The sequence below is a fragment of the Trachinotus anak genome, unplaced genomic scaffold, assembly GCF_046630095.1.
Source record: "Trachinotus anak isolate AG129_WGS33_773 ecotype Australia unplaced genomic scaffold, CSIRO_AGI_Tana_v1 ptg000010l, whole genome shotgun sequence".
NCBI lineage: Eukaryota > Metazoa > Chordata > Actinopteri > Carangiformes > Carangidae > Trachinotus > Trachinotus anak.
Window position 1 is genome coordinate 2,674,103 of NW_027273861.1, and position 22,091 is coordinate 2,696,193.

At 45.3% G+C, this 22,091-nt stretch overlaps 3 protein-coding genes across 14 annotated transcripts in view; 2 read left to right on the forward strand and 1 right to left on the reverse strand.

Moving 5' to 3' along the window:
- Positions 1 to 593: 593 nt before the first annotated feature.
- Positions 594 to 4,241, forward strand: slc10a4 (solute carrier family 10 member 4). Its single transcript, XM_071486858.1, has 3 exons — positions 594 to 2,330; positions 2,538 to 2,748; positions 3,243 to 4,241. The coding sequence occupies exons 1-3, from the start codon at positions 1,798 to 1,800 to the stop codon at positions 3,768 to 3,770; spliced, it is 1,272 nt and encodes a 423-aa protein (XP_071342959.1). The 5' UTR covers positions 594 to 1,797; the 3' UTR covers positions 3,771 to 4,241.
- An 84-nt stretch (positions 4,242 to 4,325) lies between these two features.
- zar1 (zygote arrest 1) lies at positions 4,326 to 6,268 on the forward strand. Its single transcript, XM_071486865.1, has 4 exons — positions 4,326 to 5,033; positions 5,382 to 5,474; positions 5,715 to 5,789; positions 5,893 to 6,268. The coding sequence occupies exons 1-4, from the start codon at positions 4,362 to 4,364 to the stop codon at positions 6,034 to 6,036; spliced, it is 984 nt and encodes a 327-aa protein (XP_071342966.1). The 5' UTR covers positions 4,326 to 4,361; the 3' UTR covers positions 6,037 to 6,268.
- Positions 6,269 to 6,652: 384 nt separating this feature from the next.
- fryl (furry homolog, like) overlaps positions 6,653 to 22,091 on the reverse strand; it is a 75,247-nt gene continuing 59,808 nt past the window's right edge. For 9 of the 12 annotated variants that reach the window (XM_071486839.1, XM_071486834.1, XM_071486829.1 and 6 more), the window contains 11 exons: positions 21,717 to 21,917; positions 18,490 to 18,681; positions 16,206 to 16,624; positions 14,562 to 14,769; positions 14,282 to 14,431; positions 13,949 to 14,047; positions 13,123 to 13,191; positions 11,285 to 11,302; positions 10,332 to 10,442; positions 9,033 to 9,226; positions 6,653 to 8,630 (listed from right to left, as the gene is read on the reverse strand). In XM_071486839.1, coding sequence (XP_071342940.1) covers positions 8,390 to 8,630; positions 9,033 to 9,226; positions 10,332 to 10,442; positions 11,285 to 11,302; positions 13,123 to 13,191; positions 13,949 to 14,047; positions 14,282 to 14,431; positions 14,562 to 14,769; positions 16,206 to 16,624; positions 18,490 to 18,681; positions 21,717 to 21,917 — 1,902 coding nt within the window. In that variant the 3' untranslated portion in view covers positions 6,653 to 8,389. The remainder of the gene's footprint in view (positions 8,631 to 9,032; positions 9,227 to 10,331; positions 10,443 to 11,284; positions 11,303 to 13,122; positions 13,192 to 13,948; positions 14,048 to 14,281; positions 14,432 to 14,561; positions 14,770 to 16,205; positions 16,625 to 18,489; positions 18,682 to 21,716; positions 21,918 to 22,091) is intronic. The other 3 variants (XM_071486830.1, XM_071486840.1, XM_071486832.1) reach the window with 2 other exon arrangements.

Genomic DNA, 22,091 nt, shown 5'->3' on the forward strand with positions numbered 1-22,091 from the left:
GCCTCACAATCACAGCAATAACAGAAAACAGCGTTTGGTGACGTTGTGAAGTAGTGTGGGATCATGGGAGTTGTTGTCCTCACCACTATTGTTGCCAGCTTCTTCTTTGGCTTCCTTCAGTGTCAGTGGTTCAGGAGGTTTTTACCTGGACCTGAATCATCCACAGAGGTCTCCTCTCCACAAACACACCCGCTGATGTGTGAACAGCAGACCTGCTCTTCAGTGACACAGGAGAACTGAGCTGTCATTTCCTCAGCTTGTTTCTCTGATAACTTCAGATCCAGATCCGACGACTAAAATCCTTCATATGGTTCAAATATATAGTTAAAAACCACCAAGATGTAAAAAGTTAATCTGAAAAATTTGACAACCACAACACTGACACATGAGCACAGAGGATATGACATCACTGACAGGCGACCAATGAAACAGAGCATCACAATGATTAAAGTCACAGATTTCTCCAGTTTGAGAATTGATGGAAACATTAGTGATGATGTCAGAACACAACTCAACAACATATAGAACAGAGGTCTGGTTGTTTGAATGTTAGTTACAGATAATAACTTGAAGTGCTCTGCTCTGTCCTCTCAGTTCTGTCCTGAGTGTATGAGCCAACTGTCAGAGCAGCAGACCATAATATTTCATATTTACAAAGTTTGACCTGCACAAGGGAGAATGAGACGAGACTGATAGTAAGAAATCGTTGGACTGACGGTTCTGGACTCTGTCAGACTACAGCAGGACCAGGTGTGTTTCCTGCAGCAGCAGGAAGTAACCAAGTACTGGATTAGTTGTGTTTTTTTTCCTCAACAACCTGTCTGAAGGAAATTCTAGAAGTTTACACATAACTGTACTTTACACAGCTCATCAATAAGATGGAATATGTAGAAATAGATATGAGTCATGGTTTTAGTAGGAATGGTTGTTTTTGCTTTTTCATTTTCACACAAAATAGAAAATATAAAAACGATGATGTGATTTTGCATATGATTTGTAGGAAGGACATCTCTGTAGCACCTCTATGAATTTATATTACACTAACAAATTTTACCTTTATCAGAAAAAACTGCAGCTCCTGTGATTTGGATGTTGCACTTGGCCACGTTATAATTTCTTTAATATTTCGATTAATCTGCAGAACTTTTCCACAAACTGCATCTGAGTTACATTAAAACATGGTCACATGATATTTTGACCTGAGCTCTGAGCCAACGTCAAGTCCACAGTCAGTTCTGACTACTGAGTTGTTATTATTATTATTACGTTATTAATCTGTTATTAAACCACACACAGTGTGGTGATGTATTGACGTGACAGAAGCCTCCAACAAAAGAAACGCACACAGCTGTCTTCACCGCAGCCTTGTTCTCCCTCAGCCTAAATGATCCTTCAATCTGCAGAAACGTTAGAGGCAGAATAAACTCTGTCATCTTCCAAATGGAAAACTGTCAATATGTAATAATTAGATTGATATTTTCTTCTTAAAGCGAGCGGGGCTCAGTATGAAAGGACAGCCTGGGCGTTATTGATTGGTCCATCCACTGTGGCTGGAGCTGCAGACCGTGTGCAGACTCCCCTCCAGCTGAGTGCGTCTCTCAGGGAACCAATCCGTGGCACCAGTCTGATTCAGTAAGTCGCTTTAAGACTACCAGTGCCATGGCACCACCACCTCCTCTGACCGCTGGATCCTCCACTGTGTCATTAGTGACAGCGCGCCGCTAGGGGAAGCACTTTACGCACGACCTCCAACAGGCACAGACCGACCGTGGAGCCTCTCAGTCCTCCTGTTGCGCCATGGAGAACTCCAGCCTGCTGGGTGGCGACGCACAAAAAGTTGGCTTGATAAACTTTCTTTCATCGGACACTTTGAGGCACCTTATGGATTCTCCGGAGGATGGAGCCGTGGCTGGATTAGGAGCGGCCCGTGGTGCCATCTTCCTTGAGGGCAGCGCTTTCAGGACTGCCGCCGGAGAGAAGCTCATGGCCGCTCCGCCGACGGAACCCCCGCACCTGATGCCTGCCTTCTGGGATTCGCCGCTCAGTCACGGAATCAATGTGTTTGTGGGACTTGTCCTTTGCTTCACCATGCTGGGGCTGGGCTGCACGGTGGAGCTTAGCCAGCTTGGAGAGCATATCCGCAGACCCATCGGGGTGCTGCTGGCACTGGTGTGTCAGTTCGTTATCATGCCCTTGGTGGCCTTTCTCCTGGCTTTAGCCTTCTCCCTGGATGATGTGGCGGCCATGGCTGTTCTCCTGTGCGGCTGCTGTCCGGGAGGGAACCTGTCAAACATCATGTCTCTGCTGGTGCACGGAGAAATGAATCTCAGGTACTCTCTCATCACGCAGTCAGTAACATGATTTCACCAGGTCCAGCTGTCATGTGCCTGTTTATTCAGCAGATTACGCACAGGTGTAAAGCAATTCAACTTCTTTAACTTCTACACGCTTCCCTTATATATGTTATTCTGTCACTGATCCAACCCTGTGGTGCTCTCATCTGTCCTGCACGGCTGTGTTTGCTCTCCTCTCCACAGCATCATCATGACCATATCCTCCACCCTGCTGGCACTGGTGCTGATGCCGCTGTGTCTGTGGATCTACAGCCGGGCTTGGATCAACACCCCTGTGGTCAACCTCATGCCCTTCGGGGCCATCATCCTGACCCTGTGCAGCACTCTCATCCCCATCGGCTTGGGGGTCCTGCTGAGGTACCGCTACACGCGTGTGGCCGACATTGTGTTAAAGGTAATTCAGGAGCAATGTGTCAGAGTGACTTTTCCACTTAGTGAATAAGTTTAATCAGTGAAATCGGTTAAAGTCATTCAGTTTTGTGCTTAAGGTTAAGGAGCTCCTTTGCGCAAAAGCGCACTGCGTAATTGTCTGTCCCTGTCACAATAGAGGGGGGTGGGGGGTGGGAAGGGGTTGGGGAGCGGGGTGGGGGGTGGTGCTCTGTGTCAGGAAGAGCTCCTCCCTCTCTTTCTGATAAAAGCCACACATGAGGGAGGGCCACATCAGCTCCAACAGACAGTAACTTCAGGCAGCAGAGGAGCCTGATCAGAGTCACAGCCTTCAGTCAGTTTTAGCTGTAGGTCAATAACTCAGTGTCCACAGTCCAGTCAACATGTGACTCCTTTATCCTTACAGTCCCTTAGTTCAGAGGATGAAGAACTCTGTCCGAGTGTCACAGTCCTGTAGAAAACAGAAAATCACCTTCATCCTGGTTCACTGTGTCTTCCCAGGTCTCCCTGTGGTCCCTGCTCGTCACCCTCATAATGCTCTTCATTCTGACCGGAGCGATGCTGGGGCCGGAGCTGCTGTCCACCATCCCGCCCTCTGTGTACGTGGTGGCTGTCCTGATGCCTCTATGTGGCTACGCAGCAGGTTATGGCCTGGCCATGCTCTTTGACCTGCCGCCCAACAGCCGCCGCTCAGTCTCCCTGGAGACCGGGTGCCAGAACGTGCAGCTGTGCACCGCCATCCTGAAGCTGGCCTTCCCCCCTCAGCTGATGGGAGGGATGTACATGTTCCCTCTGCTGTACGCCTTGTTCCAGGCAGCCGAGGCCGGCATTTTCATCCTGGCCTACAGGATGTACAGGAAGGAGGTCCTGCACAAACCAGATCGAATGGGGGATGGCGAGGACTCAGATATAACATATCAAAGGTTTCATGATGATGAGGACTTTGACTCATCTTATGGTGCTGTGACAGTGAGTGACCCAAACACCATCATGCTGGACCCCTGTCCTCCAGATCCAACCCCTGTTTAATGTGCAAGGAAAGAACAGAACAACACCTGCAGGTGGATTCATGACGTCGATCGCTGTCGGTCATCAAGCCTGGAGAGAGGGGGACACTGTGCAGGGGAATCCAGACTGACTGTGAGCAAAGGTGCTTTGTGTCATAAGCTTCATTCATTCAACTTAAACATGTCTGAACTGTGTCTAATGTAATGATTAAAAAAAAAACAAACTCCAAAATGTTTGAAAATGTTGTTGTTACCTACAGAGTGAAAGTTACATTAATCATCACACCATCAAAGCCAGGCAGCAATGCTTTAAAACTGTGTTTGTCTGTGTGTATGTGTGTGTGGGACTGAAATCAGAGTAGCTGCTGAGCAGACTCGCAGCCGCGCAGGGCCCATGCAGTGTCTGCGCCCTCACCGCCGCTGCAGGCTGACATGTACCCCTGTGCTCATTGTGACCCGTGTAACAGGAAATAAAAAGTGTGTCCAGACCAAACGTGTTTGCCCTCGTGACGTGTCTGCTGTCTCGTGCCACACCTGGCTTTAATCAGCCTGATGGAGCGCGTGCGGCCCACTCTACTTAAACAGCTGACTCGCGCGCCGTGGGCCGGACACAATGGCGACGCGCGGAGACGAGCCGGTCGACAGCTACTTCTACTCCCACTCCCCCCACAACCTCCACAGCCCCCACACTGGCAGGTACCCCAGAGCTAAAGACGCGGGGTGGAAAGCTAAGAGTTACCTGTCCCACTATGGAGACTCCTCCGAGGCCTTCAACAACCAGCAGCGGGCTCAGCTCAAGTCCATCTTATCTCAGATCAACCCCAAACTCACCCCGAGGCTCCGGAAGGCCAACACCAAGGACGTGGCGGTGCAGGTGAACCCGAAGAGGGACGCCTGGGTGCAGTGCTCCATCGGCCCCCGGACGCTCCTGTCCATGATGCGGGACCTCCGGCGCAGAAGGAGGCAGGAGCCCGCGGCGCCTGGCGGCGTTGGCAGCCCCAAGGCGGCGGGCGGTGTGCGCTATCCCCGCACCCTCGCCGTGTACTCGCCCATCGCCTACAGAAGCGTCACGTCCTTCCTGGTCGATGACGACGACCACAACAACAACAACAGGAAGGAAGCCGCCCGCGGCGAGGCGCAGTCCGCAGAGCCACCAGGGGACCTTACCTGGCCTGCTGAGGAGGGACACACCGAGAAGCTCCCGGAGCAGCGCGAAAAGTTCCGGACCCAGCAGGTGACGAGCGAGGACGAGGGGTCAAAGGTCAAGGCGCGCGTGCGGTTCCAGGTGAGTTTCCTCCTCGAGCCGGAGGATCAATATGGCCCCAATACGGCCTGAGGGATGAATCTGTCCGGACTCAGCCATGATGAAGCAGGCCTTTTAAATACTCTGATGTAAATAAAACTCCTCTGGACTGTTTTAAATAGGCTAAAACATGCTGTTCAGACCAAGCCTTTAATAATTTAGTGTTTGAAGGAAAAACTTTGAGCAGATTTGAGTTTAGTAATAAGCTGGGACTTTGGGGGGGGGGGGGGGGGGTGTATATACACAACAGTTTTCTTATAGGGATGGGAATTAATAAATGGTATTGACACTGAACGACTGAACAAACCCACTGACTTTTTGTCTCATCAGTTTCTGGAACAGAAGTATGGATATTATCACTGCAGAGAATGCAATCTGCGATGGGAGAGTGCCTATGTGTGGTGTGTTCAGGGCACCAACAAGGTGAGTACCTCTGTCTAGGGTGACTAAATTCAGTCAAATCAGAGACGGTATTCACACTGAATCAGGGGTCTGCAAGACGATGTTGTGACGATGACATTTGTTTCAGAACAGAAATCACTTTGTTTATACTTATGTTCACTTTTGTGCTGAATCATATGTAGCTTTCAGGGCTCTGTTGACCTGGTGCCCAAAATATATCATTTGAACGGGCTGTGTACTAACTGAAGTACTGTGCACCAGGTTTACTTCAAACAGTACTGTAGGAAATGCCAGAAGGACTTCAACCCATATCGTGTTGAGGACATCACATGTCACGTAAGTGTTTCTCCCTTGCTCTATAAATGAAAATGGCTTGTGTCACTACTAAACTCACCCCCCCCCTTTTTTTTTTTTTTTTTTTTTTTTTCTTTTCCCCCAGACTTGCAACAAAGCACGTTGTTCCTGTGCAATATCACAACGCCACGTTGACCCCAAACGGCCCCACAGACAGGACTTGTGTGGCAGATGCAAAGGCAAGCGGCTGTCCTGTGAGAGCACGTTCAGCTTCAAATACATCATCTGAGGGGCATCTCCACTGAACTCAGCCTGAACACATCAGCACAAGTCCTGTGGGGGAGGAGGAGGAGGGTGGCGGCATCTTCAGCCCAGGGCTATATTTACAGATCCAATAATATCTTTGATGTAAAGCATATGTATATATTTGATGTTTCAGTACTTTATTTCATGCCTGTTTTGTGTTAATGAAATTGATGGTAAGAACCACACTTTACAATGGAATAAATGCCTACTATGCACTCTGCTGAATCATTGTATTGATGTCTTGGCAGTAGCAAAAATAATGCAAATGCACCTAAACCAGATGTAGATGCTTCAAGTGAACTGAAGTCACTTGTCGGGAACCTCAAACTGGCTCCTGTAGTTCAGGATTAATGGAAAATTAGATTAAGGCTGTGCAGGGACTACATTTACATTGACTATAGGATGTAAGTGAGAACTGTAGTTGTCGCACCTCCACTGAGCTGCCTGTGGTGGGGGGCAAATGGAATCATTAAGAACTACAACTTGATGTTTCTGCTGCTCTAATCCAGCTTTGTCTCATCTGTACTAAATCCAGTTTAATGGGGAAGTGTCCTCCACTGTTTGACTCCATACTCCCCAACATATCAACTTAGTCACAGTCATTGTATGATAGGTTTTTATTTATCCAGAGAGAAGGCTGGTATGTGAGTGAACAAGAGGAAAAATAAGTAATGCACCTCTACATTAAAACATCTTCCAGGTAAATAATATCATTAAATAATTAAGAACAGCATTCAAATGTACCAGACAAGCAGGGAAAAAAAAACGCTCTCTGAGGAATGAGTACAGTGACTGTTACAATGTGCCATGACAAGATTTCCAGAAAGCGTTCAGATAACGGTTCATGTCCTACAGTCACAGCAGCAAGTAGGGCCATTCTGAAAGCAGAGCGCAGCTTCAACATTAGCCATTTCCCCACGGGGAGGGGAAAAAAAAACAGGATCAAAATGTGGCAGAGGGCGAGCGCTGCTCTGCAACGTGTTCGTCCTACATGGACAAACACAAACCCCGGTCTCCCTTTCATGAGGCCTTGTGCAGAGCCCACGCCGGGGAGGGGGCGGTGCTAACAAAAAGATCACAGTGGAGAGAAGGAATGCGTGTGACATGGCTTGGCTGGACTGGTGCGGTCAAACAGGAGATGAAGGCTACATTAGATCTCCCATGCCATCACCATCACAAAGGCAGACAGGTGGCTTGTCCCAAATGAGCCCTGACCTCCCTCTGGAAGACCACTACCTCCAACCAAGGCAGCCTTTGGGAAATTTTGAAGTTCATGTGATTGGATGACAAAAGGTGGAGCGGATCATTAATGACTCAAATCTGGTCTTGGCTGTCTCTCATCACATTAGCTTTATACAGACATCCTCCTCGGATGAACAGTGCATTACACAAAAGTACAAGGGAAAAATACTGGTTTTACACTATACATTTTCTAAAATATATACAGAGTAAAATAAGTTATGTTTCCATAATGAGTTGTAGCCAGTCTGCACTTGTGTGCAATTATATGCATTTGTGTGTGAGCGTATACCAGAATATCCAATATATATCACACAGTCAAGAGTCTCTAAAGGCAGCTACTTATTTGGTTTAAGAGTGAGTTTTGCGTGAAGACCTGTTGAAGGGGACTCTCCTCTCAAAGCAGATCAATAAACAGATATATTTCTCTTTTTATACTCCCTGAAGGCAAACGTTCCCTACAGGGTTACAATTACATGTTAAATACCCTAACATTTACAACCTAGGATGTTAGCTCTAATAAAAAATACATTTCTCAAAAAAATATTCTTGCAGTGCTTTTCTCTTTCAAGCATGCTTTGGAAAACTTTTTTTTTTTTAAAACAAGGTTTTTCTGTGTTTTGCTTATGAATCTTGACGGTGTGTCCTCACACATACGACACCTCCTCTGGACATGCTCACATACACCATCTCCCGGACCCACCCCCGAGGAGGCCACCGGTCGGTACGATATGCTCATCAGGTCAGATCCAGCAAAAAAAAAAAAAAGTTTTAAAAATCATGAAACAAAAAGAAGGTATCATCCCACTGCGTCCTCTCTTATTCTTTCCCAGGCACACCACCACATGACTTATTGCAACTGAATTTTGCAAGCTGGCTTAGTCTGGGAAAAGATATTAGCTTTAAGCATTCATACAGGTAGGATACATATTAAGAGTCACAGTTATTCCCACACATCCTTTAGCCCTTTAAAAGGTGGAGTCTCTCTTGTCCTCCTTTGAAGCCCCTCTCGTCTACCCTCTCCCTGCAGCTGCGGGGAGGTCTGCAGAGAGTGGGGAGGGGTATTTTTGTCCAGTCTAGTCTGCAGTAGCACAGGCTCACAGTCCAGTGCTGACCATTGTGGTGTGGGGCTGCCAGGCCTGCGCCTGACTCAGAGCCTCACGGATCTGGAGGTTTAGCTCCATGAGGCGGGTGCTAGCCTGAGACAGGTCCCTGCTGGGACCCACGACGGCCAAGCAGCCCGTCTGGCCCAGTGTCTGGTGACGGAAGTAGATGTGCAGAAGGGTCTGAACTGCATTATCTGTCTCATTGCCAAAGATGTCATTGGGCCACAAAGACCTGAAGAGAGAGAAAGGTGGAGGTTAGTACATGCAGAGAGGATTCTGAAGAATATAAGCTGTGATCACACAGGAAGCATTTTTTACGAATTGATTCAATGAGTTTGGAGCATGTTTTGTTAGTGCACTGTCTGTGTCACCAGTGTCTGTTTATATCAGTTCAGAGTCCTTTGCAGATTCTGGTCTTCAGTATGTGACTGACAACAGCTGAGTACGGATTTTCCTTGTGACATCAACAAAACAATGTTATGCAATTTTACTGATGCATTGAATGATTATTATGATAATCAATTAGTTGGACATTTGAGCTTTTTTTTTGTCACTGTACCAATCATTTGATTGACTCGTCATGTCAGCTCTGGAAACTACGTTTGTGTCTGCAGAATGGTTTTGTCCATCTCACCTGAAGATTTTGACCTGTGTCAGGGCAGACCTGAAGTCTCTGGCCCTCAGACTCTCGATCAGGGACTGGATGGCCGTCTCTGTGTTGGTCTGGGCAGTGTCTGACATACACACGTCCTCCTGACTATCATTTCCCGTTTCTGCCTCCTTTAAACAGCTCTCGAGGATAGTGAGTTCTTCAGACATGTTGGTCACCTTAGAAACACAGATGTAAATATATTAATATCATGGCACTGGTACAATACAGCATTCATACGCAAAATCTACACAGGAAGTCAGCAAAATAAACCTCTTGATGAAATACTAACTGAAGCAGCTGACTCCATCACTCCAGATGAGAAGTTATTTCATTTGATTTGAGGTACTTTAATCTAATTAAAGCTCCATCAAGATGAAGACCAGAGAGGGATCAGCTGCAGCACAGATTCAGAAATGATCATTTATTTAACCTGAAGTCAAGCGAAGATATTTAACCAGCACCTGAGCTGGGTTTTAAAACTTACTCTACAACTGATATGAAATAAAACTGTAAACACATTTTAGGAAAGACAGCTTTGAAAAAGAGACAGTGAGACAACGACATGAGTGGAAAACAGTGCTTTTACAGCATGATGCAGTATAATTCAATTTGTCTGTTCTTGTTTCTCTGGCAACAGAGATGAGTCAGATAAGCTGTCAGTTGTTTCACATCGCCTCACTAAGGCAAACTTAAAGGTCCCATACTGTATAAAGGTGGATGTCCATGTGTTTTGATTATAAAGCAGGTCTAGGTTCTATATTAATATTGTGAAAGTATCAGAGCCTCAGTCCACAGAGAAATGCACACAGCCTGTATTCAGACACTGAGCCTTAAAACCAGCTGTCAAAAAAGCCGCCCACCTGGACCCACCATCCAACCTTGCAGGATTTGGTTTCTCTGAGTGTTTACCTGAAATCTGCTGTATTTTTATTCAGTCACTCAGAAAACATGCTCTAGTAACAACAGGTCAGTCAGCCAATCAGAAGAGAGCCTCTCTTCTGATTAACTGACTGACCTGCTGTTACTAGAGCTCCAGAGAGAAGCCTGAGAGAGGAGATGTAAAACTACACTGAGATGGTTTTTGGTTCTTAAAACCACAGATATATCTTCTGATGGAGATCAACACTTCAAATAAAACAAAGGAGAAGAGTAAAGTATAGGACCTTTAAACTCCAACTAAAAGTAAAATCACATGTTCTGTGAAAACCTAACACATTCATGCACATTCAGCTCATTGTGGAGCCATCACTCAACACCATATCCAGTGTATTTTAGTCTCACCTCTGCCTCCCTCTTGATGGTATCCACCCTGCTGATGAGCTTACAGTAGGCCTGGAAGAGCAGCAGCAGCTGAAAGTGCAGCTTATAGAGCCTGCGACATAACTCCAGCTCCTACAGAGACAGAAAAACAAATCAAATTTACGTGCCTGCCCATAATCACCTGGAGCTACACTGAAATGACTCTGATGATCAAATGATTAGATAGATGGGTATCCTGGGTTAGAGACGTGGGAGTAGATGAAAGGGTTAACACGGCCTAGAGCGAGGTGCCATCCGGTTCAGGCCATGGAGCGAGAGGTGAGTCTACTACTACAATTAGTCATGAGATCTCAATTAGAAAAGTATCCATAACCACCACCACTTGTAACACTCCCTGACGGCCACTGTGACCAGGTATGGCTGACCGGACCAATGACCCAGAGAAGTGGGTAGTTACTGAACATTAAAACCCAAATCCAGGAAAACATGGAGAAAAAAAATTGGGATTTGAATAGATATGGGATGGAACAATTATCATGCAAAATGAAAGTAATCTAAACCTTACAACATTATGATCTCTCCACCCATCCACTCCTACTGATAACCCAGGGGAGCAGCACCCCCCAAAATCATCACTAACTCTACAATGAATACATTTACACATCTTCATCTATCAGCAGACAGAATCAGTGTGCAGTACAAAGAGGTTAAGACAATGATTATCCAGTCCAGCTGCAGCAACAGAAAAAGCATGTTCAGGATAACAGAGTACTGTATGATTGGGTGGATGGGGGAGTTCAGCTGGGGTGCATGGCCGATCAAGGCAGAGACAGAGATAAAGATGTAGACGGGGGTGGTTGCAGAGCACAGTCTGTGGATGTCAACAGCAAAGGCATGTACAGAGAGATGAGATGGTCAGTGTTTGGTCCGGATGTCATGATTATTAAAGAGTCTATAATATGAGAACCACTTACTGCTAGATTTTCCATTTGCTAAGCAAGAAGGTGAGCAGGTCACACACACAAAAAAACAACAACAAACAAAACAGAAGGAGAGAAAGATCGAGAATTAGTGAACATGGCAGCTGAGACACAGTGACCTGATGGGCAAGGAGCGGTGGTTTATCATCTCCCTTTCACACAGGTCAGGGGAGGCTCAGTGAACCCAAACACACAAGCTGAATTCAGGGGTACAGAAACCTTTACCCTTAGAGACTGAGCGTGTATGATGAAGGAGAAAGAAAACATGGTAAAGGCTACAGAGAGAGAAAAGAGAGTGGAGTAAAAGACATCTGAATGTGTTGCCCCTGAGACTAAACAAGCCCATCAGTTTTAACCTAACAACACCTCTGTGGGTGGGAAACACAGGGAAAGCTGTGAGCATCAAGTCCACACATCTGTACTCCAACTGCAGGATGTGGAGTGAGAGAGCATGCAAAGACTCCAAGCAACCGAGCTCAGCTGAGATGTCTTTTGAGTTTTCATCTCTCTTCAATCTATTTAACTTTATTATCTCTATGGCATCCGAGACAAACAAATATAAACTTCCTGCAAAACCAAGACAAAAAAAACCTGCAAGACATTAGATAAGGTCCAACTGAAATCACATTTAGTCACTTGTTTTTGTAGCCAAAGATAATGTCAGTGTTTTCTTGAAATGTATTGTAAATCGTTTTTATAATTATCAAAAGGGAGGAAAAAAAAGGCACTGAAAAAAGGAGAAATGAGCCTGTGTCTGTGTTTGACTGACAGCAGCTGGCAGCCTGAGCACCAGCAGGGCCACCAGACACAAAGTAAACAAACTTGAGCTGAGTTTTCACTTAGGCTACGTCAACACTACGTTATGAGAACAACCTAGTATGGACATACTACACGTGAAAACGCATACATACATGACCACTCACGTACACTGGGCATGTCGGTGTAAACAGGAAGCAGATCATCTATTCTGCAATTGATAGTTACACAAAATACTACGTTGTTCAGTTTAACTTAACAACAGCTGCTGCAAAGACAACAAGGTCAGTAACAGTTGTATTTCATTATCCGTGTTGTTTTCATCACTGGTAGTCAAGGCTGATAAGAGCCAATCAGGAGCGATAGTGGGTGTCTACGTCATCATTTCCACAAGTCTCTGTTTTAGGAGCTTGAAAACTCTGCAGTAGTGTGGATGCCAGACGTAAACAGCAAAAGAGATCCTTTTAAAAACTAAAACGTAGTAGTGTGAACGCCTTATTGGGAACGTAGCCTTAGTGTCAACATAGCCTTAGTCTGCAGTGAGGACCTAATTGGCTAAACAGCCTTCAAACTGATGTCAGCGTGAACTTTCCTCTGGTGAACATTTGATTGCTTGTTGAACAAGATGTGCTCATGCTAGTCAAAGGGAGAAGCTACTGTGGGTTGTTGCTCAGTGTCTGCCTTATTGTTGAATACAAATATGGTTTACAGTGAAGTGACCTGATTGGTTGTATAGAAACAAGTCCTCGTTCAATGTGAACTAACAGTGTTACAACAAATGAAGACGTCATGAAACCACAAATTATGTTTCTCCCCTTTGGTTTCTGATTTTTTCCCCTCGAAGCAGAACACAGGTCATGAGATTTACACAGTGTATGTTCTTTATCAGAGAAAAAAAAACCAGTTGATTTCAGTTGGACTTCAACTCTCAATGCAGACACCTCACTAGCCATAAACTTCACTCATCATTCAATTCATCCTTTAACGAGTCTCCAATGATTCCTAACAGTCATATTAATCAACACAAATGATAAACAACATTCACGGGCAAAAAACAAGTACGTGTTCGTTCCTACCTGTGCATGAGTGTTGGGTCGTTGGTTGCTGTCTTTGTCCCCAAACGTTTTCCTGCAGTTCTCAAGCCACTACAGGGTGAAGAGGACAGGAGTGGGTAAGAGACAAGACAGGAGGAGGAAACAAGCATACACAGATTAGGGGACGAATGCATCTGCATCTGTGTGTGTGGACAATAAAGGTTGGTCGGGGAGGAGATTTAATAAGAGTGTTGTACTTAGTGAATTAAAGAAGGCCTGTTCCAGAGAACGGGATAGTATCTAGCCCTCCAGGGACCATTGCCGTCTCATTCAATTAGCACCCCTGCATCCCAGAACATCCAATCCAATCCAATCTCATCTCTTCCCTTCATTCCCCTCCCCCTTCGCCTTCCCTCCCACCCCTCACAGCTTCTCCTGCCTGGCCCTCTATAACTGATTTAGGAGTGCTGAGGGTTATTTTTATCTCTTCAGCAGGGGATGTCACTAGTGATGCAGACACTAACGGCAGCTAAATCTACTCATACCCAGCACTGATTCAATGTCTGATTAGACACACTGGGGCTTATCTTATACAGCATCAGCTATTTGTCTTTATGTCCTCCTGGCCTTCCATGGTGCAAGGACATAGGGATACAGGGCAATTTACACATACTTCCTGGGCTGGTCTCTTTTCAGATGAGATTTCATTGACAGTTCCATACAGTCCCACACACACACCCTGATACAGCAGCTAAAACTGCAGTTGTGGCAGTCTTAAGAGGATGTGAGGCAACGTGTCCTCAGGGAAAAGGTTCACAGAGAATCAGGAAGCAGACATGATTAGTGTGGAAGATGCATGGTGACTTACAAGCTCTGCTGCTTCTCTTTTGGCGTTGTAGGTGTCCAGATGTTCCTGCAACTCCAGCACACTAAACTTCAGAGTCTCCAACAGTCCACAAGAGACCAGCTACAACAGTGAGACAGGACACCACATACATTAACCCACAACAACAGCCAGTACATACACAGTACATGACACAGAAATATCTACAGCAGGACACACACAAAGATTGAGGAATATGCATAACATGCAGCAGTTTTTGCAAAATAACAGATAGATGTTCCTGAAAACCACATTTTTGTATTCTAGCTTTATTAGCTTTATTAAATGACTGCAGACAACCACGAAGAACAGCCTCACCGTCTCTGCATCCAGCAGCACAGTGGGGCACTGAGACCGAGACGTCATGACTTCCAGGGAACTGAGGAACTGATTACCCATTCGCTGGAGCCTTTCCCCGAGAAAGCGAACAGATGAATGTGTGATGGAGCCAAATTTCCTCTGAATACTCTGAAAAAAGAAAGAAAAAAATCTTGCTGAGAATGCTGAGACTGTGCAAGACTGTAAATGTACCAGCTCTGATGCAGTTCTTCCAACAAAACAGCAAAAAGAGCCAAAACAGCATGTGGTGGGCATTTACCTGGAAGAGTCGGGAGAACACGTGGAATGTGTAAACAGCAGAGGAGCCATCTGTATCTGACAACATCTGGTTGACATGGCAACGCCAAGCATCTTCCTCATTGTCATAGGCAACAGGCTGGAATGCTGCCAGGATGGCAGAGAGGAAGGGCGAAGGGGGCGGAGAGGCCTGAATCTCCGGGAAACAGTCTGCGTCACCTTCATCTTGACTGAAACACACACAGGGGCCAATAAGCTACAATCTGTCATGTTCCACACTCCCCGAAGTCTTCACTGAAGGACAAATGTAAACACACACACATGCTCGACGTCACGCGCTGCAAGTAAACAACCTCACATTGCTGTTCTCTGCCTCCCTCACTGCAGATTTTACTGCAGTATATTCAGAGCTCTAATCTACTGCAGTGCTCCAGCACAATAACAACATATGAGCTATTAGCATCATCTCTCTCTCTCTCTCTCTCTCTCTCTCACAGAGCAGATACTCACAGGCCAGTAGGACCAAACAGTCTGAAGAAGCAGACAGAATATAAGTATCTGAAGCCTGCGCTGCCGAGCGCTGCAGCGGACACAGTCTCTGTCCTCATCCTCACCCCAACTCTCGCTTCTTTCCCTCACTCTCTCCCCTCGTCTGCAGCACGGCTGCGCTACAACTGCTAACAGCACTAGCGCACTGCACTCCCATCCCACACAGGACTGCAGAGAGCTCTATACAATCTAGGCATCTACACACACTGACACATACACACATTTCTGCCAGACAGAGCCAGCTCCCAACCTCACAATGCTTTAGTGTTGCTGAGCTGTTCTGATTTTTTTCTCACCCACTCACATTAATTCTCATACATAGACAAACATGAGACTGTTAAGTGTCCTGCTGTACACTGAAGTCTGCTGGTTGCAGGCTAAATGAAGGACTGTGCATGTTCATTCAGCATTACTTCTTCATACTATTATACTGTTGTTTCAAACCCTGACTTCACACCTGTCCTCCAGCCAGAACTGGCCCACCTTGAAGAGGAATTGTTCAAAAGTGGATTGGAGCCAGCCCACCCTGGCCAACCTTCATAGTCACAGCCCACAAGGCATCCATGCCAAAGAAGAAATTACCCATCATGCAATCTGACAGAAGCTAGACTAACTGTACTGTACTATAGTCCATATACATTCATAAATGACCATATACAAACTCTCCTTTGACCAACAGATACGAGGTTATACTGTAAATGGTAGAAGGTTTAATTTAATAATATTGCTGGTTAGCAGACTGGTTAGCAGATGAGGTAAACCCTGTCTTGTAAAAACAGAAAAAAAAGTTTTCTTTATGTGGCTTTTTACTGTGTGATTACGCACAACTGTTCATTTTTCCTTGTGCTTAGCTTAATGAGGTTAATATCATATTTCAGAAAAATGAAATATTTTCACCTGAAGTTAGTGGACATATTAGTGCAGAGGAGGCCTGCAACCCTCTCCAATGTGGTAGGAGATGATCTCCACATCTGAACCGATCACAAATCAATCTTTTAAAATAAGGGTTAACTGGAATCAGGTCCTGAACAGTTAGATGTGTTTTCACTACATGTGCTTTAAGTTATAGATGTATGTTGAATTATACAGATCACTGATGGGGTTCTGATCCACTTACCTGGACATGCCAGAGAAGTCAGCCTCCTCCTCCTCGCAGCGCTCATCCAGCTCCTTCAGGGCTTGAGTCACATCCTCCTCCCACACAGAGCCACAGGTGCTGTCTGGGTCTGGATCTGGATCCGGCTTTGTCTCTGGTGGCATGGGCAGGGGCAAAGACAGAGGCAGGACTGTCTGGGATTCCTCCTCACAGAAAGACCCCGGTGGAGTGTCTATGGCCAGCGGGGGAGGGGGGGCTGGATCCAAGTCTTCCTGAGGGTCCTGGGTCTCTTGGGGGTCCTGAGAATCTTGAGGGTCCTGCGAGTCTGGGAGGTCGCAAAGCTCTGGTGGGTCAGGGGGCAGAGGGGGGGCGCTGCAAAACCCCGTGTCCTCACTCATGCTGCTGCTCAGCTCGTCCGCTGCCGTCATGCTCACAGCATCCTGTAACACAGAGCCAGACAGGGGCGCTCAGCCGCAGCTCGCCAGGTGATATCACACTGAACAGTATAATTACCTATTTTTTCAACAGTTAAATTACTTGGTTGTCATGACAACATCGTCTCTTTAAGTCAACTGGAGAGTACCAATTCACTGTTTAACCTTTCTATAGACTGAATTAAGACGGCTGTGGCCTCCACTTAAGAATACATATGAGATTTAATTATTCGAGGGGGACTTCAGTCCATGCTTTTTACGATGTTCACATCCTTGGAGATTAATCTTTATGTTTCTCTCTAAGATAACGTCTCTCATGAGAAATTAAAGAAAAAGAATCAATAAACAGCAGCCAATATCAATCCGTCAGTAAAATGCCACTAAAAACTTCACCTCCATGCTAATAAAACAGCAGCATGGAGGTAAAATGACAGGGAGTGAGAGGCAACAGGACAGCAGATGAATGAGATGTATATGCTCTGACGCACACGGACTGATTTATGACCAGTGCTCCATAACTACACATAAATGATGGACTGTGTTTGACACATAACAAATTCACCAAACATCAGTAATCAACAGTGGGTGCACGCTGAGAGAGGCTACACTTTTGTAATACAAACTGAGTAGACTTCTATTTCATTAGATGAGCTCCAAACCAGCCACAGTGTCTGACTAAGACAGAGGAACCTCCAGATAAACTCCACATATAAACTAACCATGCTGATGTAAAGCACGTACATAGAGGTGGGATGTGCTGGGAAACAGCACAGAGAAGGAGGCTCTAATTAAGAGCACTTGGTTTTTTCCTGTCTTGTTTTTTTTTTTTTATTATTATTTAAAAGTCTAATGCATTAGGAAAGCTGAGTGTGGCAGGCAGCCAGTACATCACAGAGACAGCAGCTATATTACAGAAAGCTTTTAGAAGTGGTCGTGGTCATCCTGGAGGGAATGAGTAAGAGTATTGATGGTTTTATCTGGGGGCTCATTACACTAAGAGCTGGGGCTGTGATGGAGGAGATGTCCTTGGAATGATATTGAGACCACTGGCTAGATCGACTTCCTAGAAAGTTACATTCAGTCACTTAAAAATATATGGATGAGCTAATTCTTTATTTAAAGGTAAAAGACAGGGCGACTTAAATTCTGCAATTGCATTTGAACGTACAGCGTTCAATTGCAATGCATTTGACATTCAACATAATATACTCACCATTGTTAGTATAAGTGATAAATGTCAGTAGCAGTAGATAGCAAAGCTGTTCATCACAGGAAAAGCTATGGCATGTTAAATGTGGTCGCAAATTAAAGGAGTTTAACTGGCTAGAGCACCAATGGTTTTCAGTTAGCTGCACTTGTAAAGTTAACACTTGTAATGGACTCATACTCACACATGCATTTGCCGAAGACAAAGGAGCTGGTGTCCATTTCACAAGTTTTTAACGGTGGATTTAGTTGCAATGGTCAGTTGCTGAGTTATTGGAGGTGAGCAGTAACAGCTGACCTGAGGTGAGCTTTTGTTTCCATCTCTCCCCAAATCACACAAGCAAGCCGCACAACATAGCGATTAAAGGGGCAAGAGCTAGCCCTTCAGCACCCACACCCAGGGCAGAGCAACGAAGCAAGCAGTGGTAGGAGGAGTCAGAAGCAGCGAGAGCAACCCACAACGTCTTAACCCGAGAGGAGGCAGACACAATTATAGAACCAGCACTTTTACCCCATCCAAAACTCCCTGAAGGCAGCCGATCCTCTGTCTCAGTGACAGACAAGCCCAAAAGTACAGCGAAAGCAGAGAAAGGCAGAACAGAAAGAAGAGGACAAGCTAGAAAGCACCCGTGCACCAGTTAATTGTTGCTCCCGATTGATCGCACCTCAGGCAGCTGGCTGCTGGTGCTGTCTGAGTGGGCCATCTCCAACATGGGGCTATCCAGCCGAGGGAGGGAGGGCAGAGAGGGCAGTACAGTTGCCTCCTCGGTCAGGGCACTGCTGGACGATTCTTGAGACTGTTGTAGAGAGTCCACATGGTTGGAAGCGGTGTCGTCTGTAGCAGAGTCACTGTTAAGCTGGAGAGGAAATATACAAGGAGCAGTTAGCTTCACTACTGACACACGACAAACACAATTCAGATGGTACTATAGGTCATCCAGTTTGATCCACACCTTTATTAGAAGTTCATACTGTTTACTGTCAGTTTTTTTTTCAAATGATATTAATGTGGCGGATGCATTTATAACCTTCTGCTGGCAAGTCAAACAGATCCTTCATCAAACCTAAACACACTTCAGACTCCACGTGACCCTCCTGTGGGTATCACATAACTGATGTGCTGGGTGTAATCTGTTAGTTTACAGTTAACTAACGTATTATTAATTATACTAGAGCTGATCATTAGATTAGAACCAGTTGTTCACTTTGTTCATTACACTCTTGTTGTCCTGTAGAATAAGTGAAAATACTAAATTAACCTTTGCATAACTAACTCTTCACTATTCAAAGCTTCCAAGGTGAAAGGAGTCTCTGGTGCTTCAGCCGCTCCACTAACAGAGACCGTTGCAGATAGTGAACGACTGAACCCAAATGAGACGCTGGAGCAGACGATTCACTTCAGCAGTTTAATGATCAGCTGCAAACAACTAACGATTTGATGCGTACTGTGTCTTCTTCAGAGTACAACAATGGCAAAGATTTGAAAGAATTTAAGGCCCAATTCCAATCTGGCCTCTACACCCTGTAACGGTGTGTGGAGTCACACTCACAGCTGTGGGGGATCTCTTCATTAAGGGGGAGGGTATAAATAAACCAGTATTGGGATGCTGTCGCCTTTCTCAAACAGAGACAGAAAAGTCATTATTACCCAAAATACATCAGAAAGGGAATCGTAATTAAATCACTTTATCTAAAAGATGATCTTAGACACAGCACTGATGTAGGTGTAGGTGTACAGACAATGACATCGCACTTGTTCCATTCATGATAGAGTCAGCTTGCGAAAGTAAAATTGTCAATTAATAAATAAATATGAATAAAAATTTGCTGCTTTGGCCACATTCCTTTTTAGTTGAACATTTATTCATTTAATCTGATCATATCCTTATTTTCTCCATAGTTCTTGAAATGATCGAGACAAGTAAAAAACACATGTACCGTTTTCTCAGGTACACAACAGGCCCGTTCATTCCATAACACAATGTAACCTCTAATTTTGTCATGTGTGCACCACAATAGTTTGTTTGAGGTGAGGCAGCGTATTATTTATCCTTTGAAATAACCACACAGAACTCACAGTTGTAGGTTTGTGACATTTCATCCTCACCAGACTCAAAGTGATGATGCACTTCTCTGGGAGTGTGGTTTGAAAGCCTGCACTGATGCTGACTCTGTTTTGGAGGCTCTCACTCAAGGGTCATCAGTTTGAAATGACACCTGATGTGGTGGACCCTTTATGAGAACGCACAAATGGAGTGAGATGGGTAGGGGGAGGGTGTAGGGCCTGGACTGGAACTGGGCCTAAATAACCTTGTCCAGGTAGAGCACAGTCTCTTATTGGTTAAGAGGGGTGGAAGGTGCCTAGTCTGTGGGCCAATGTCAGGACAGCACTCACTGAAGAAGGAAGGTGCTACAGTGACTCAACAAACATGACAGGCTCAGTCCATCACTGAGTCCATGTGGTTCAACTGTATGAACATCCACAGAGCAGTTTATTGACCATGTCTCCTCCTCTCTGGGACGGAGAGATTGAGTGATGCAGTAGATCTATGATATCATAGTATCTGGCTATCGCATAGTTCTTATTCTGTGTGTTTGACAATCCATGATCTTTGCTCTGGCCTACATAGACCATCCCACATGGACTTTTCATTTAGTGTTGAAATTAATGAAGTTAATGAGCTAATGTTGTATTCTTTTTGTCTGAGTGTGTGTGAAAAAATGTTTTGAGTCAGAGGAGTTGGAGCAGAGGGTGCAGTGACCACATCTGCAGAATCCAGAGGCGGAGCTGACTACCATGTAGCCTATCAGAGGGCGGTGCGCACAGAGAGAGCTGAGAGACGTTAGTTGTTTACTCCTGATCATTAAAGTGTCCTTCAGCATTTCACTTGGGTTCAGTTGTTGTGAAGTGGCCTGTTGAATAATTACTACTTCCAGGTTCATTACAGTGTTGCTTAATGTGCAGTCGAACAAAAAACTTCCATTGTTTCTGTATCAAGCAAAGCACATTTAGTCATTTTAGTCTTCCATTCGATTGATTCAGCACTTTAAAACTGCACCAGGCAAAACATGAGATCATGCCAACGTCAATAATATTAATGATATATTATCCTAAACTTTTCCAAAAGTCTGTTCAAATGACACATCAGTGCTGCATGCTCTGTTTTCTAACGTTACCATATAATACTGAAAATGACAAGAAACATTTTTTGGGGCAAATGTCCACTAGAGGCAAAAGCTCATTCTCTCAGCATACACTACCAAGATCAAGAAGAGCAGAGGAAGAGAGAAAGAAAACATCCCCATTAGACTGAGGGAAAGCATTTATATGGTAATGGGATTATTGCAGCAGCTTTGGGTACGACCTTGCTTGTAAAGCAAAACAAAGCAAAGAAGAGTTAGAGACCAGCAGCTGAACAGTTAAAAGATGCAAAAGGAACATGCTGTTATTCTGACACTTGTTAAATTTTATACTTGACTTATGTTTTTAATTGGAATTTTATTCAATTATGGAAATCAAAAAATTCTCTTAATAAAACTATCAATTATCAGTGATTTACCTTGAGTCAATGTGAAGTGAACCAACTCAAAAAAAAAAACAAAAAACTGTTCCTGTACTGTACTTACCGATTTTACAATAAAAACAAACAGGGTATAAAGAAAGGACAGTAGCTTTAATCTAGCTGTCAGAGGTGGAGGGACTGGGCTAAGGTGTGAAGAGGGCATCTACCACCAGCGAAGAAGCAAGCATCTAGCCCCTGTCCACACTGGCAGCAGGTCCAGCTCAGTACGCACACATACACACGCACACCATGCCAGCGGGCTGTGTGAGGAGCATGGTGGGTTGGGTAGGAGGAGAAGGGGGAGGGACCCTAATTAGAGTGAGACTTACAAGGCCAGAGCGGGTGAGAATCTGGCTAGCACTCAGTACCTCCTCCTCAGATGATTCGTCTGTGTCCTCGTGGTTGGTGAGGTTGAGGCTTGGTGTGCTGCCTGTGTACTGGCACTCCTGCAGAGACGGCGTGTCCCCTTTGTCCATGCTCTCCAGGGAGCGACGCCGCACCCCCCAGTTGAAGTTGTCCATGCTCTCCCCCTGCAAGACGACCGAACAAAAGCAATAAGACACTGCACACAACAGCAGGGTGTGTGGCGGGTTTTACAAAACAAGGAAACAAAGCACAAGACAAACAGATACCATTCCACCAAAAACAAATTATATGTGAATGTATGAGAGAGGGTGAGAGGAGTTTTCTCCACATTCTGGGAT